Consider the following 17,084-nt stretch of genomic DNA (forward strand, 5'->3'; position numbering starts at 1 on the left):
TCAAATCGCATGCCAAATCTGCGGCTATTACCGGCAATGGCACCGTCCGAATTGCTGCCGCACTGATTCCCAAAAGTTGTTTCTGTACTACTTTTGGCGACTTCGGGTGTGATTTCAATAGACATCTGTGCAGGAACCCGCACAGATGTCTCTGAATTAGCCCCTGAAGTCGGACTGACATGCGGATATGAAATCGTGTGAGTTCAGCTGAACTCGCACAATTTCAATCCCGCAGCTGTGTGAACCTAGGCTAACGGTGTTCTGTATTGATACATAGGAAAGCTAAAATGTAGAAAAAAAATATGGAAAACTTAGGCTTTAGGGCAGCCCATTCATTTTGAATGTGCTCTCAGGGAGAGTTGAAGACAATCCAGCAACTTGGGTCAGACAGAGGCAGCCTTATATAGGCCAGCAGGGGGAACCATCCGTCACATGACACACCTATGGCGCCCATTTCTTCTAATGCCAGTACTTCCACAGCCTATTCCCTGACACAGACATTCATGAACAGATGTAAAAATAATGGATTTTACAAACTGTCCTTGAATTTTATGATGGTTGTCAACCCTGGTTTACTTCCATAAATAATATTTATTACTATGCCCTCTTTATTTATTTTATGCTGGATTTTATTGTAATTTTAGTATTGGTTCTGGTACCTCACATCCGGTTTCATAATTTCTGGTCTTTGGAGTGCACTCTGGCTCTGGGATTGAGCAAAGCGACGGCGCTTCTTATTTCTCATGTGTCTTGGTGCTGGGATTCTTTGGTGGCTCATAGCCACACACACATATATTGATAGCACTCATAATTGGTTGTTATGAGTAAATGTAAAGATTGTGGTTTAAAAATGAGTTGCACATAGTGCCCCTTCTTACTGTTATATATTGTTTATATATTTTTTTTTAGATTTTTTGACACGGGAACGACGGCCATACTTTTTTTTTTTTTTAAGTGTATTTTGTGCGTGTACTCGAGAGAGGAGCCGGACTGCAGGAGATAGGAGTAGGCAATCTGCCATCTTTCTCCATGCCCCGGGTGGCAATGGAGGGTGCGTGAGGGGGTCCTCCCACACAGCCCGCCCTACCTGCTCCGCTTTGAAGCCCAACGGGGCAGAGGGACTCCCTTTAAGGGAGTGAGAGGGTCTAGCCCGCTCAACCAGCCCCGTTAGTCCTTCGCCTCTCTTTTTAGAGACCGCGTGGTCAAAGTGCGTGCATGTTAACCCAATTTCGAGTGCGTGTAAGTGTGGTGGTTTTTGTGGGAGGGGGGTGGACGTACTAAGCGCAGGCTTACCTCGCATAGCACACCCACCGGGAGCCGGGCTGAGACCACCAAACTCAATTCACATGTAGCCGAGACCGGGATCCGAACCCCTAGCTGCAGAGGTAAATGGCTTGTCAGCGCAGTGCCAATCGCGTTGAGCCACCGCAGCTCCCTGTTGATTTATATTTTAAGTGTTTTTTTGTTTTTGTTTTTGTTTCTTGTTTTTTTTGGCGCAGAGAATTAATACCATAATATTTTACCTGTGAATGTAGTTTTTGTTTGGGAAAAATTGGACATATTATAATGGAACCTCTTTAACCACTTGCTTACTGCGCACATATACCCCCCTCCTGCCCAGGTGAAATTTCAGCTTCCGGCACTTCGTCACTTTAACTGACAATTGCGCAGTCGTGCGACGTGGCTCCCAAACAAAATTGACGTCCTTTTTTCCCCACAAGTAGAGCTTTCTTTTGGTGGTATTTGATCACCTCTGCGGTTTTTATTTTTTGCGCTATAAACAAAAAAAGCGTCAATTTTGAAAAAAAATATATTTTTTACTTGTTGCTATAATAAATAGCCCAATTAAAAAAAAAAAAAAAAAAAAAACATTTTATTTTTCTCAGTCTAGTCCGATACGTATTCTTCTACATATTTTTGGTAAAAAATAAATAAAAATAAATCGCAATAAGCGAATGGTTTGCGCAAAAGTTATAGCGCCTACAAAATAGGGGACAGAATTATTATTTTTTATTATTTATTTTTTTACTAGTAATGGCAGCGATCTGTGATTTTGATCGGCACTGCGACATTATGGCGGACATATCGGACACTTTTGACACATCTTTGGCACCATTCACATTTATACTGCGATCAGTGCTATAAACATGCACTGATTACTGTATAAATGGGACTGGCATTGAAGGGGTTAACACTAGGGGGTGAGGAAGGGGTTAAATGTGTGCCCTGCATTGTGTTTCTAACTGTGGGGGAAGGGGACTGACTGGGGGAGGTGGCCGATCTGTGTCCCATACAAGGGACAGAGATCAGTCTCCTCTCTCCCTGACAGGACGTGGATCTATGTGTTTACACACACAGATCCACGTCCTTGTCTCTGTAATCGGCGATCGCGGGTGCCTGGCGGACATCGCGGCTGCCAGGCACGCGCATCGGCATCTCAGTGATGCGGCGGGCACGCGCGCGCGCCCCCCAGTTGCTGGAGGCCAGGGGCTGTATATAGACAGCCTCCCGGCAATTAAGATCCACACTGCGGCCGTATAAAGTCATACAGCCGTCAGAAAGTGGTTAATATGTCTGGAACTTGATCCAAATAGCTGGTCTGGACAAAAGTTTAGAATAAAATTAGTTGACTCAATGATGACAAGAAAGAATGAACGAGCCCCTAGCGTTCATGCGGGGTTCCATGGAACGGTACAAAGTGCTGCCACAATTCCTGTCTATCCACCCCCCTGTTTCTTTACAGTTAGGTTGCTCCAGGTGATGGCAGGATTCAGAGCGGCCTAGCAACGGCCCCCGATTGGCTAATTCGGGCGGGATTGAGCCAGGCAGTGTTTTTAAAAGCCGGCGGCTTTCCTGCTCCGTCTCACAGCCTGAGGGGACGCCGCAGAAGCAGGAACCGTGCTGCTTCCACCCTCCCTCCCTTATGAAAAAAATATATATCTTGTCCTGTCATGATGTTTGTTAGTGGGGTTTGTCATCAAGATCAGTTCTGGATGGACTACGTGATATTAATAAATTAAATAATTTATGGTTATGAAATTTTAAGATTATATATTTATATTATGGATGTTGATTGTTTATCTTTGGGTAACCCCTTAAAGTGGAGGTTCACCCAAAAACGCAATTTTTAACATTAGATTGAGGCTCATTTTGTGAAGGGGAATCGGGTGTTTTTTTATAAATCGAAGCAGTACTTACCGTTTTGGAGATACATCTTCTCCGCCGCTTCCGGGTATGGGCTGCAGGACTGGGTGTTCCTATTTGATTGACAGGCTTCCGACAGGCTTCCGACGCTCGCATACAGCGCGTCACGATTTTCCGAAAGTAGCCGAACCTCGGTGCGCAGGTGCCGTATAGAGACGCACCGAAATTCGGCTTCTTTCGGCTACTCGTGACGCAATGTATGCGACCGTCGGAAGACTTTCGGAAGCCTGTCAATCAAATAGGAACGCCCAGTCCCGCAGCCCATACCCGGAAGCGGCGGAGAAGATGTGTCTCTAAAACGGTAAGTACTGCTTCGATTTAAAAAAAAAACACCCGATTCCACTTCACAAAACGAGCCTCAATCTAATGTTACATTTTTTTTTTTCGCGTGAACTCCCGCTTTAATAAACGCTGTGGCCATTATTAGCCAAAATAAAGATTGGTGTGTTGTTTGTTTATTTATTTTGTGCTGTCCCATGTCCTGATAAATTAGTGTTCCTAATTATCATATAAACATTTGAATGAAACCATGTATGGCCAGTTTTACTTCTGCAAGGTAATACCTGGCTTTGGTGCACAGAAATACATCTTTAACCTTTGTGGCTATTAAGGAAATACTGTGTATACTGTATGTAAATTAAAGCTTTTGTGCCTGGAATACAGCTTTAATATCTATTTATACACTTTTTATACTCTATACAAGATGACCATGAAAAACATGAGCCTTTAGGCATGTAATTATATAAAAAAAATCCAACAAGTTTTGTATTAAAGGGTACTTTGCATGTTCTCAATAAAAATCTCCTTGCATGAAGTATATTGCTTTTCTCTACAGTTGATCCCTATTTTCAGGACCAGCTATGACTTTCATTCACCTTGGTCACAGTACAGTTCGAAGATGTGAGATTTGAGTAGAGTCAGATTAGAGTAAACATCTTTATTCCCTTTGTTTTATGCCTTGCGTTCACATTTTTCTTTTATTACTAATCAACTAACACATTTCTGCACAACCTGTTCAATAAACAGTGTGTTTTGTTACAGCTATTGTGCAATATATTGTCCCTGAGCCAACACCAAAAATCAGATAACTATTTATTTGGAAGTCAGTTTGTATATAAATACCACAGTACAATGCTCAGACAAGTCATTTACAAGCAACGGTATACAGAAGCAGCTAAAGATGGTGAGTTGGTGCTTTTTATACTTTATTTTAATATCCAATGTAATATCCAATCACCTTAAGCATGCAAGTGGGCATTTGTAGATGGAAGGTTTGGAAAAGTCATCTTTCTACCGGAGTTGCACCCCACTGCATTCTGTACAAGCTTGCCAAAGGTTGTCCATCCTGAGATGGATAAAAGGAATGGGCGATTGGAGAATGTTTTCTAATTAGCTTCTCAAGTATTATCACCTTTCAACCCCATAGTAGTCATTCAGTGGTCTAAAATTCCTGCCTACTAATAACAATGATATAGTGGCTGTAAGTTATTTTTTCAGCTTTTAACTTGACACATTTAATAATTTCCAAGCCTTCATTAGGACGGATCTATACATACGCTGCATTAACTGTACATTGTATAGTCTGTAGAGCATAATAAAGCTAACCTTCCATTTCAGAAGTGTCTCGTGGCTGCTATACTTTGTGTGGGATTCATTCTCTCTGTGTGTGATGCATTCTGCGTAAATCAACCTCCTCCAATGCAAAAATATGGGGAGAAACGCATAAGGGGTAAGTCATATAACAATCATTTTGTTTAAGACAAAGGTTATTGTAAAATGTAAAATATTCTTTCCTCTCATTATTAGCCAAATAACACCCTAGCTTAAAGCGGGGGTTCACCCGAAAAAAAATTTTTAACATTAGATTGAGGCTAATTGTGGGAAGCACAATTGGGTGTTTTTTTCAAAATCAATGCGGTACATACCGTTTTAGAGATAGATGTTCTCCCGCCGCTTCAGGGTATGGTCTTCGGGACTGGGCGTTCCTATTTGATTGACAGCCTTCCGACCGTCGCATACAGCGCGTCACGAGTTGCCGAAAGAAGCCGAACGTCGGTGCGGCTCTATATGGCGCCTGCGCACCGACGTTCGGCTACTTTCGGCAACTCGTGACACGCTGTATGCGACGGTCGGAAGGCTGTCAATCAAATAAGAACGCCCAGTCCCGCAGACCATACCCGGAAGCGGCAGGAGAACATCTATCTCTAAAGCAGTATGTACCGCATTGATTTTTAAAAAAACACCCGATTGTGCTTCCCAAAATTAGCCTCAATATAATGTTAAAAATTTGCATTTCGGGTGAACCTCCGCTTTAACATGCTGGAGCAGCACATCTTCCAGAAAAACAGAAAAATCACTGGTGATGGAATCTTATCATAACTTCCCAATGTTAAATATGCTTGAGGATGATTAGAGCACAGCAAAAGACCATTGGCAAAAGATCAATATCTTTTAACCGGTCTATTGATATTCTTTAAATTCCAAATAAAAGTTTAACGATGTATAACTCCTATGGTTTACAGTATATATTACAAAGTTATAACAATTTACACGGACGATAAGTCTCATTAAAAGATTAAAGAGTGTTAAAGGAAAAACATTTTTTTGCCTAAAATGAATGTCTGCAAGGTAGTCAGACAGAATAGTGTAATGATTCTGTTAAAAAACTAGTAAATACCTATTAACCTCCCTGGCGGTATGATTCTGTCTGGAATTACGTACCAAAAGCGGTACAATTATTTTGCAAGGAAATTTGGCGTTTTATACTGTAGGCCTGCAATTCTTAGGAATAACTCTCTTAAATCTGACCAAACAAGAGTGTAGTAGGCATCCCGGGTATGATGTTTTTTTTTAAAACAAAATTATAAATTATAATATAATAAATAATTATAAATAATTATAACAAATAATAATATAATTATAATAAAAATTATTCAATAATGTAATCAACTCAAAATCACTGAAATTTGCTCAGTTGCAGAATTGTCGCTGTCATTACTTTTATTTTTTTATGATGAATTTCCCCACAAATCGCTATCGCACAATTCTGCAAGTGATTATAATTTATTATCGCTGTTTTCTAGCGGCTCTAAAACCATTTTTGACATAAAGGGACACTTTTGGTTGCTATGGACAATCTACAGTTTGCAGGCAGAAAGAACAGTTTTTATTATATAAAAGAACATGTAGGGCACTGGGCAGACCACTAGGGACAAGAGGGGTGTGTATTTTTTACATACAGTACTGTAATCTATAAGACCCGCTCACTCACACAGCGGGGATGCATCGCAGGATCCAGGGACAAGGTAAGTAACTTGTCTGTGGATTCAGCGAGCAGGTAAGCCGCGCCGCTGCACACTCTGCACAGCTACCCCGAGCGTGACTCGGGGATACCGATCCTGGCATGGAAAATCCACCCCGAGTCACGCTCGGGGATACCGCCAGGGAGGTTAAATTCCTTCATCTATATCTCCTCCGGCGTTCTAGTTTCTGTTCTCTCATTCACTTCCTGGTTTGCGGCGCTCGTTCATGTAAGAACTACATTTCCCAGTATGCATTGCGGCACGCCCAGTAATTCACACCTCCTTGAAGCCTCTAACACGTAGAGAGCGTCCTGCCGCACAGATGTAGTTCCCAGGAGGGGGCGAGCACGTCACTGACCACCGTAGTGAAGCCTCCCTTCACAGTGGTGAGTAACAATCAGACAAGCAGTAAGTGAACAGAACAGAGAAGAAATAGAGCAACTTCTGAGCAAAAACGAACAATGAGGAAGTGAAAAGAGGAATGTCTGCAGGTAAAGGATGCTTATTATGAAAAAAATTAAAATTTCCTTTACAACCCCTTTAAGCTTAACCTTGGGATATGGAAAAGCTAAAAAAAAAAATTCTATAGGACCATAATGGCTGTGATATCTGTGTGTGGTCTCCAAACACTGATAAATGAGTGCTTCAGAGAGACCATCATTTAAATATTTTATGACATTGAAGCAGAAATATGACTTTTAAGATAAAAAATACCCCTAGAATACTCATGCCACATGCAATGTAACAAAGATACTCTGTAAACTATGCCCAGTTTTCTATCTGTGCAGCAGTGTTTTCTTACTTTGTGAAATTTCTGCACATTGCGGCCATTTCCAGTGTGGGCATCTGAAGCCACAGTGTCCTTCTTCCTGGATTCCATGCATGCTGGCTACCCAGCACGCGCCTGCCGTTCTAGCACTTGTGAAGTGCGGTGCAATTTTGGTCAGCTTGGCATGGCACAGCCATGCCAAGCTGACCAAGATTTTCCCTAGACGCTTGTGTCAAATGTTACTGGAGCTGTGCGATGCCAAGCTGGCGAGCGAGCCCCCCCTCCTTCTGAACTATACTAGGCCATATGCTCTCAACGTGAGGATGCGTTGGGACAGGGGGGCTCTGCTCTTGGGACAAGAGCCTCTTCCCCACAACCCTGGCCGGTGGTTGTCGGGGTCTGCAGGTGAGGGCTTATTGGAATCTGGAAGCCCCCATTAACAGGCTCATCCTGTGTGAATGATTATGGGGTACATAGTACCCCAACCCATTCATCAAAAAAGTGTAAAAAGTGAGTAAAGATTTGGAATGCGATTGACATGTCAAATGGCATGCCAAACCGGTGGCTATTGTCGGCAATGGCATCGCCCGAATAGGTGCGACTCCGACTTTGTACTACTTTTGGCAAATTTCTGTACTACTTTTGACAAATTTGGGGGCGATTTGAATATACATGTGTGAAGGAACCCGCACAGATGTCTGTCAAATCGCTCCTGAAGTCGGACTGCATTGCGCAAGTTCAGCTGAACTTGCATGATTTCAAACCCGCCCTCAATGTGAACCTGGGCTTAGTCTAGGTTCACACTGACAGAGGGTTAGAAATCAAACAAGTTCACCTGAATTTGCATGATTTCATACCCGCATGTCAGTCCGACTTCAGGCACGATATCAGAGACATCTGTGCGGGTTCCTGCACAGATGTCTATAAAAATTGCCCCCCGAAGTCGCCAAAAGTAGTACGGAAACAATTTTTGGGAATCAGTGTGGTGCCAAAAAGTTGACGATGCACCTATTCGGATGGTGCCATTGTCAATGACATGTCAAATCGCATGCCAAATCGTACAAATGTGAACCTAGGCTTAGGCCATGGCTTTGTGTATAATAGCTTACCTATGATACATTAGGTTGAAGCATAACTAAACACAAAAACAGAAATTTATTATTTTGCAGATTACCAGTCCTTAAAGTCAAACTAAAATCTTGATTTTCTTTTCATTAAAAATAACAAACATGTTATACTTACCTGTTTTGTGCAGTGGTTTTGCACAGAGCAGCCCGGATTCTCCTCTTCTCGGGTCCCTCTTCTGTGTTCCTGGCCCCTCCCTCCTGTTGAGTGCCCCCACAGCAAGCAGTTTGCTATGGGGGCACCCGACCTGAGTCTCAGCTCCATGTGTCAATTCAGACATGGATCCAAGGCCCTGCCCCACCCCCTTTCTTTCTTCAAAGGCTCACTGACTGACAGCAGTGGGAGCCAATGGCGCCGCTCTGCTTTCTCAGCCAATGATAAGGGGAGTCCTGGAAAGACGATTCTCTTATGCAACACCGCTGGATCTAGATGGGGCTCAGGTAAGTATTAGGGGGGCTGCTGCACACAGAAGGCATTTTATCTTAATGCCTTTTGCCTTTACAACCACTTTAAAGCCTAGGTCACATGGCTGGCAGGCTCTCCCACCTCTCCGAAAAGTAATCAGTGGTTGATAGGTATTCAGGAGGTGATACTGCCACCTTCTGAATCCCTGTTCTTTGTTCAGAGCCAAAGGTGTACTTTACATTGAAATACTGTACTGTAAATGTGTGTCGAACATTTAGCATGCAGTTGCAGTAAAGTTCCTTTGACTTCATTGGGCTAACTTGACAGATAGTGTCGCCATTCAAACTTGACATGCAGAGTTAAAATTTCCAGCCACAAAGCAAAAAAAAAAAACTGCTTCCACAGCAATGTGTACTCACCCCTTCAGCCTCCATGTAAATTTGAAGTTGGGGAGCTAGGTTCCGATATGAGCTTTTGGCCGGAAGTTCCGACTGTGTGTATGCTCTATCGAACTTTTCCTGTCGGAATTTCCGCCAACAAAAATTTGAGAGCTGGTTCTCAAATTTTCAGATGGAAAAAATTCCAATCGTCTGTAGCAATTCCGACGCGCAAAATTTCCGACGCATGCTCGGTAACAATTCGACACATGCTCAGAAGCATTGAACTTAATTTTCTCGGCTTGTCGTAGTGTTGTATGTCACCGCGTTCTTGACGGTCGAAAGTTCAGAGAACTTGTGTGACCGTGTGTATGCAAGCCCAGCTTGAGCGGAATTCCGATCGTGTGTATGCGGCATTAGACAACAGCATTATCATTCTGGGGAGAGGGTAGTGTTAGATGGACTATCAGGTTTAGATTAGGGTTGTCCCGATACCAATTTTTTAGGACCGAGTACAAGTACCGATACTTTTTTTTATGTACTCGCCGATACCGAATACCGATACCTATTTTTAAATGTGTCCACAAATGCAGCCATGTCCCCCCCCATATGCACCCATGTCCCCCCATATGCAGCCATGTCCCCAAACATATGCAGCCATGTCCCCCCACATATGCAGCCATGTCCCCCCACATATGCAGCCATGTCCCCCCACATATGGAGCCATGTCCCCCCACATATATGCAGCCATGTCCCCCCCCCATATGCACCCATGTCCCCCCCATATGCAGCCATGTCCCCAAACATATGCAGCCATGTCCCCAAACATATGCAGCCATGTCCCCCCACATATGCAGCCATGTCCCCCCACATATGCAGCCATGTCCCCCCACATATGGAGCCATGTCCCCCCACATATGCAGCCATGTCCCCCCACATATATGCAGCCATGTCCCCCCACATATATGCAGCCATGTCCCCCCACATATATGCAGCCATGTCCCCCCACATATATGCAGCCATGTCCCCAAACATAAATGCAGCCATGTCCCCCCACATAAATGCAGCCATGTCCCCCCACATAAATGCAGCCATGTCCCCCCACATAAATGCAGCCATGTCCCCCCACATAAATGCAGCCATGTCCCCCCACATATATGCAGCCATGTCCCCCCACATATATGCAGCCATGTCCCCCCACATATATGCAGCCATGTCCCCCCACATATTGCAGCAATGTCCCCAAACATATGCAGCCATGTCCCCCATACCTAATGATGATGCCGCCGCCTCCCTCGCACATCTGTCTGTCCCCCCCCCCCACACATATCAGTACCCCATGCACAGCTGCCCCACACACACACATATCAGTACCCCCTTGCACGTCTGTCCCCCCCCACAAACACATATCAGTACCCCCTGCACGTTTGCCCCCCCCCCACACACATATCTGTCCCCCCCCACAAACACATCAGTACCCCCTGCACATCTGCCCCCCCCCACACATATCTGTCACCCCCTGCACATCTGCCCCCCACACACATATCTGTCACCCCTGCACATCTGCCCCCCCCCCACACACATCTGTCACCCCCTGCACATCTGCCCCCCACATACATATCTGTCACCCCCTGCACATCTGCCCCCCACACACATCTGTCACCCCCTGCACATCTGCCCCCCCCGCACACATACCAGCACTCCCCTGCACATCTGTCTGTCCCCCACACACACATACCAGTACCCCCTTGCACATCTGTCTGTCCCCCCACATCAGTACCCCCTGCACGTCTGTCTGTCCCTCCCTACACATATACACATTAGTACCCCCTGCAGGTCTGCCCCCCCCACACACACATATATCTGCCCCCCCACACATATTAGTACCCCCTGCATGTCTGTCCCCCCCCCCCCCCCACACACACATTTCAGTTCCCCCTCTGTACACAGTGAAATGCACTATTAAAAGCCAGTCAATGTTTTATTAATTGTGACTGGGTGCAGGCTGCCTGTGCTTTCATTGTACCTGTGTCAGCGGCGGGTGATTACTTTACTCCAGGAGAGTGGCGCTGGCCTGCCTGACCTTGTACACCAGATCCCTGAGTGCCCAGGAGGAGGGGGGAGCGGCAAGCCCGCCGTAGTTAAAGTACATGCAGGGCTTGTTCCATCTCATCATCCGCCTCCACCGGCACCGATCATGTGGCACTTCCGGCCGGCTGCTCCTCGTCCCGGCTCTCTCCCCTCATCTTCTCACTGCCGCCGCTACTAGGGCAGCACTGTCTGCAGGCTGGGGATAGAGCGGCTGCGGTCCGTTGGGGATGTATTCACAATTTCACAGGCGCAACGGTGCGGCGAACATTACAGGCAGCTTTCGTTTGAATAGCTGTTTTCCCCGCCACGCCGTGTAAAGGACACTCCCCCTTGCTCGGGATTGGACAGATCCGTCCAAGGGGGAGTGTCTATACACGGCGCGGCGGGCAAAACAGCTATTCAAACTAAAGGTGCCTGTAATGTTCGCCGCACGGTGATTAACGCGGCAGCGGCGGATTTGCGAGAGAAACAGCGGCAGCAAGTATTCTATTTAGGTATCAGGGGTATTTGCGGGAGTACAAGTACTCCCGCAAATACTTGGTATCGGTCCCGATACCGATACTGGTATCGGTATCGGGACAACCCTAGTTTAGATGGACTAACAAATTAAAACTGAACTCCATCTAATGCCGTGTACACACAACCGTTTTTCGGGTTCTAAAAAATTAAGTTTTTTTTTTTATGTCATTAAAAATGATCGTGTGTGGGCTCCAGAACATTTTTCAAGATGTAAAAAATGGGCATTAAAAACTTCGAACATGCTCGGTTGTAAAAAATGGTCGTGTGTGGGCCTTAACGACGTGAAAAAAACGTGCATGCTCAGAAGCAAGTTATGAGACATGGAGTAAGCACATTCATCACGCTGTAACAGACTGAAAAGCGCAAATCCTCTTTTACTAACACGCAATCAGCAAAAGCAGCCCCAAGGGTGGCATCATCCAAATGGAACTTCCCCTTTAGAGTGCTGTTGTACGTGTTGTACATCACCACGCTTTGCTAGAGCATTTTTTTGTTTCACGATCGTGTGTAGGCAAGGCCGTTTTAATGATCGGGTTGAAAAAAAAGTTGTTTTTTTCTAGACCATTAAAAACATAGGCCCAGATTCTTGTACACTGGGCGTATCTCTGCGGCGGTGTAACGTATTCAATTTACGTTACGCCGCCGCAAGTTTTTCAGGCAAGTGCTTTATTCACAAAGCACTTGCCTGTAAAGTTGCGGCGGCGTAGTGTAAATCACCCGGCGGAATTCAAATTCGGCGGGTAGGGGGCGTGTATCATTTAAATGAAGCGCGTCCCCGTGCCGAACGAACTGCGCATGCGCCGTCCGTAAAATATCCCAGTGTGCATTGCTCCAAATGACATCACAAGGACGTCATTGGTTTCGACGTGAACGTAAATGACGTCCAGCCCCATTCACGGACGACTTACGCAAACGACGTAACTTTTTAAAATTTCAACGCGGGAACGACGGCCATACTTAACATTGGCTGCGCCTCAAAGCCTAACGTAAACGTCGTAACTTTACTGCGTCGGCCGCGTGTACGTTCGGGAATTTACGGATCTAACTAATTTGCATACTCGACGCGGAATTCGACGGAAGCACCACCTAGCGGGCAAAATAAAAATTGCAGTTTAGATCCGACGGCGTAAGAGACTTACGCCAGTCAGATCTAATGGATATCTGTGCGTAACTGATTCTAAGAATCAGTCGCATAGATACGACGGGTCAGATTAGGACTTACGACGGCGTACATGGCGCATCTGAATCTGGGCCATAATTTTTTAGAACTCGAAAAACGGTCGTGTGTACGCGGCATAACACTTTTTGAGCAGTTACGTCAACAATTTTTTTACCTTTTGGGAGAAAGGTTTTAAATAAATGAATAAAAGCTGACCACTGTAAGCACCACTGTCATTGTTGAATGGCACTTTTGCTGGACAGCTTGGTCTATTGATAAATATCAGATTACTGGCCAGATCACCATAATAAAAAAAGAAAACGAATGCAGCCACCACATTTAAGCATTGCTACAATAGATGACATTTTTGCTTTTAGGTTTGGATATGCTTTAATCCCCATTGTCATTTTCTTGTAACAAACACTGCAGAACTACATGTAGCTCTATACTCAGATAAGGATCACTGAATGTTTGACCTTATTCTTCCTGCAGAAGCTTCCATTTGACCCTCATTTAAAATATGAGTAGCAGAAGCTCATTGGAAAGGGGATCATGATGTTTATATGTTCTGAACAGAAACAAGTAGACTGCAACAAAGTTGACAGAGACCTCATGTAACTTATAAGTAGATTTTGATTTGTTTCCTTGTTTTCTATGCTTTTAAGCAACTCTAATTTTAAATGATATTCTTACAGTATGTTATATGTTTGCAGGATGTGTTTTTGGAGGCAAGCTACATGGGTTTGGCAGTAAATGGCTAACAGAGACATGTATGGATTGTTTGTGTCATTCTGATGGCTCTGTGGGTTGCTGTTCTAAGTAAGTTTTTTTTTGTTGTTTTATTTGTTCAATCCCAATTGAATGCAAAATATATTTTGATATTATACAAAATGTTCTTTCTAAAGTGAGAACCAAGGCTTTATTTCAGCATGCATTGTTCACTTCTGGCGCTATGCAAATTAGGACTTCATGTGCCGCTATGAGGTTGTTGTTGTTGTAAAGTTGAAAAGCCCTGAAGAAGGAGGCCTTTTCCCCCCAAAATGTGTTGGCTGTATTTGATGCTCCTAACCAATAATTGTTTAAAAAAACATTACAATTATATGAGCTTTTGTTAAAAGGTGCTGCTCAATAGTTCCCTAATGGACGAAAATTTGTTTTTCATTAAGGTAAAGAATGGCTGCCTACTCTAAATCCTAGGTACAGTTAGACCCCATACACACTATTAGATTTTCTTCAGATTTCCCCAAACCATATAATATGAGGTCAAACCTTAAAGCCTTGTACACACGATCGGATATCTGATGGAATCCAATCCGATGGATTTTTTCGTCGGATATCCCATGAAGCTGACTTTCATCAGTCTTGCCTACACACCATCAGTCAAAAATCCGACTGTGCCAAAACGCGGTGACGTAAAACACGACGTGCTGAGAAAAAAGCTTCCGAGCATGCGTCGACATGATTCTGAGCATGCATGGATTTTTGACTAATGGACTTCCACACAGACGATAATTTTTTTCTAACGTTTTTTTATCCATAGGAAAAATTTAAAACATGTTCTATTTTTTTTCACTGATGGAAAACAAACCAATGGGGCCCACACACGATCGTTTTTTCCGATGAAAACAGTCCATCGGTCTGTTTTCATCGGACAAACCGATCGTGTGTACAGGGCTTAAGAGTTTCAATTTGTATGCAATCAGGCAGGCCCTTCCACTACATGGTTTTGGAAAATCTGAAGACAAAAATCTGCAGAAAATCTAATAGTGTGCATGGGGTCTTACTGTCATTCACATGGATAAACACACTTTTAGGGGGGGTTATTTACGAAAGACAAATCCACTTTGCACTACAAGTGCACTCCAAGTGCAATTGTATGTGCACTGAAAGTGCACTTAGATGTGCAGTCGCTGTAGATCTGAGGGGGACATGCAAGGAAAATAAAAAACATAATTTTAGCTTGTACATGATCGGATGGTAAAATCAGCAGAGCTTCCCCTCAGATCTACAGCGACTGCTCTTCCAAGTGCACTTGCAGTGCAAAGTGGAGTTGCCTTTCGTAAATAACACCCAATGTGTGGATTGCAGCCATAGGGGTCAATTTATTAAGGCATGCAATAAATTAAGTCCAATTCATCAAAAAGGTAATAAAAAAAAGTTACAATTATGCGGCATTTGCTGCAAAATAAAAAATGTGCCGGTAAAAATAGTTTAAAAACCATGCAGTAAGCTCTTAAGTCCCATTCACAAATGGACAAGAGTAAAAAAAGATGCTATATTTATCACCAGGGTTTTGCTGGTATCACATGCGGTATTTGTCAAATAGCTGGTTGCTAAGGAGCGGGCTGGAATGCTGGCCGCCACGTCCTTAACAACAGATGATTCATCAGTTGTCAGCAGTTGATCACCGAATTACTCCTCCGCTGTTTGACAGTTCTTATGTAGGTAAGGGCGTGGCCCATATAGATAAGGATGGGGCCACCTGGCAACATTACCTGGTGGCCCCGGCCCTTGTGGTGTCATGGACCAGTGCACGCTGAGTTGGAGATGTCACAAGGAGGTCGATGCCACCAGGTGACGTCACCAGATGTCCCTGTCCTTACCTATAAAAGAAATGTCAAACGGCGGAGGAGGCATTTGGCGGTATGAGGAGCTTTATTTTTTTCAGGTTGGGCGGCATGATTGACGATGGATTTACATTGGGGGTCACTATTTATTTTTTTAACAAAGGAATTGTCAAAAATGGTCTCTGTGTTTATTACCTTTTGACACTTTTTTGGCGAATGGGTAGGGGTACTCATTCACATGGGGGACGGATCTGGGGACCCCCTTGTTAAAGGGGGCTTCCAGATTCTAATAAGCACCTTGCCCGCAGACCCTTACAACCACCGGCCAGGGTTGTGGGGATGAGGCCATTGTCCCCATCAACATGGGGACAAGGTGCTTTGAGGTGGGGGCCTTTTTTTTTTTTTTTTTTTGGCGTGGCATTTTTTAAAACATTTTTTTCCTGTGACTATGACATTGTATTGCCAGCAATTTAAATGTCATTTCATAATTTTTTTTATTTTTTTTTTATTTCATTTCTTCTGCATCATGTTCTATACATGCGCATGGGGCCTGGCAAAAGCTGGCATGTCGACAACTGATAAGTCATCTGTTGTTAAGGACTCGGGGGCCATTTTCCCGGCCCGCTCCTTAGCAACTAGCTCAATGCGGTAAATTACCACATGAAAAAATGCGATGATTACCGCACATTCAAAAAGACATCATATTAGTTATTTAACGCAAAATTAATGAATAGCACTTTCACAACTGATTTACCACAAGTGTTATTTTACTGCATTTTATTAGCCGTTCTTTGACTTATAATGAATTGACCCCATAATCATATCAACCTCAGGAAGTATGTTCACTTTGCAACAATACCTCCCCCCCTTGATTAAACCTCTGGGGTGGAGGCAGTTTTGCAGAGCTTTTTTTCTCAGAAAATAGGTGCAGGAACTCAACCACGACCCCGTTCAGATTTCACAAACAGTAGAAGGGTCTTAAAGGGGCATTAAATACCTAGATTGCATTCCATACAAAGTGCAGAATTCAGGGGTTTACATACAGAGTGCAGAGCTGTCACTTGTAAACACAGAAACCAGACTTCTGTGTTTACGAGTGATTGTGGTGAGCAGGCACCAAAGGGTCTGAGCCAGAGGTGGTGGAACTGAGTTCCCCCAAGTTCCCCCTGAAAAAAAGCCCTGCGTTTTGTATGTTTAGTGCAAGAGGACCTTGTCCTGGCACTGAATAATAGTCACCTACATCTCTCTCTCTAGCACATGACCCAGAGAATAAGATCACCTCATACTGTATATGGTTTGTACCTTTACATTTATCTCATGAGTGTTGCTTTGTGTTATTAGGCTCAACTTACCCATGAAATTTGACAGAGACAGATGTGAATATACTGAAGATAAGAAAACATGCACCTGGAGACTGGTTTCCAAGGAGGATCCTACACAGGATTGTAATTAGCCTGTGGTCTTCTTTAATACTTCCACCATCACCCGTGCAAGAGATTGCACAAGATGTACAGAAATACATACTGTATGTGGAATACGAATAAATGATGACAATGTCTAGATGTT

The 17,084-nt window shown here is 44.0% G+C and overlaps 1 protein-coding gene across 1 annotated transcript in view; it reads left to right on the plus strand.

Annotated features, from left to right (window-relative positions):
- The first annotated feature begins 4,287 nt into the window (after window positions 1-4,287).
- The window catches only part of LOC120910423, a 58,609-nt gene continuing 45,812 nt past the window's right edge, over window positions 4,288-17,084 (plus strand). Inside the window, exons 1-4 of the mRNA XM_040322182.1 lie at window positions 4,288-4,387; window positions 4,822-4,933; window positions 13,665-13,770; window positions 16,860-16,970. Coding sequence (XP_040178116.1) covers window positions 4,385-4,387; window positions 4,822-4,933; window positions 13,665-13,770; window positions 16,860-16,970 — 332 coding nt within the window. The 5' untranslated portion in view covers window positions 4,288-4,384. The remainder of the gene's footprint in view (window positions 4,388-4,821; window positions 4,934-13,664; window positions 13,771-16,859; window positions 16,971-17,084) is intronic.

Source organism: Rana temporaria, chromosome 8 (assembly GCF_905171775.1).
Source record: "Rana temporaria chromosome 8, aRanTem1.1, whole genome shotgun sequence".
NCBI lineage: Eukaryota > Metazoa > Chordata > Amphibia > Anura > Ranidae > Rana > Rana temporaria.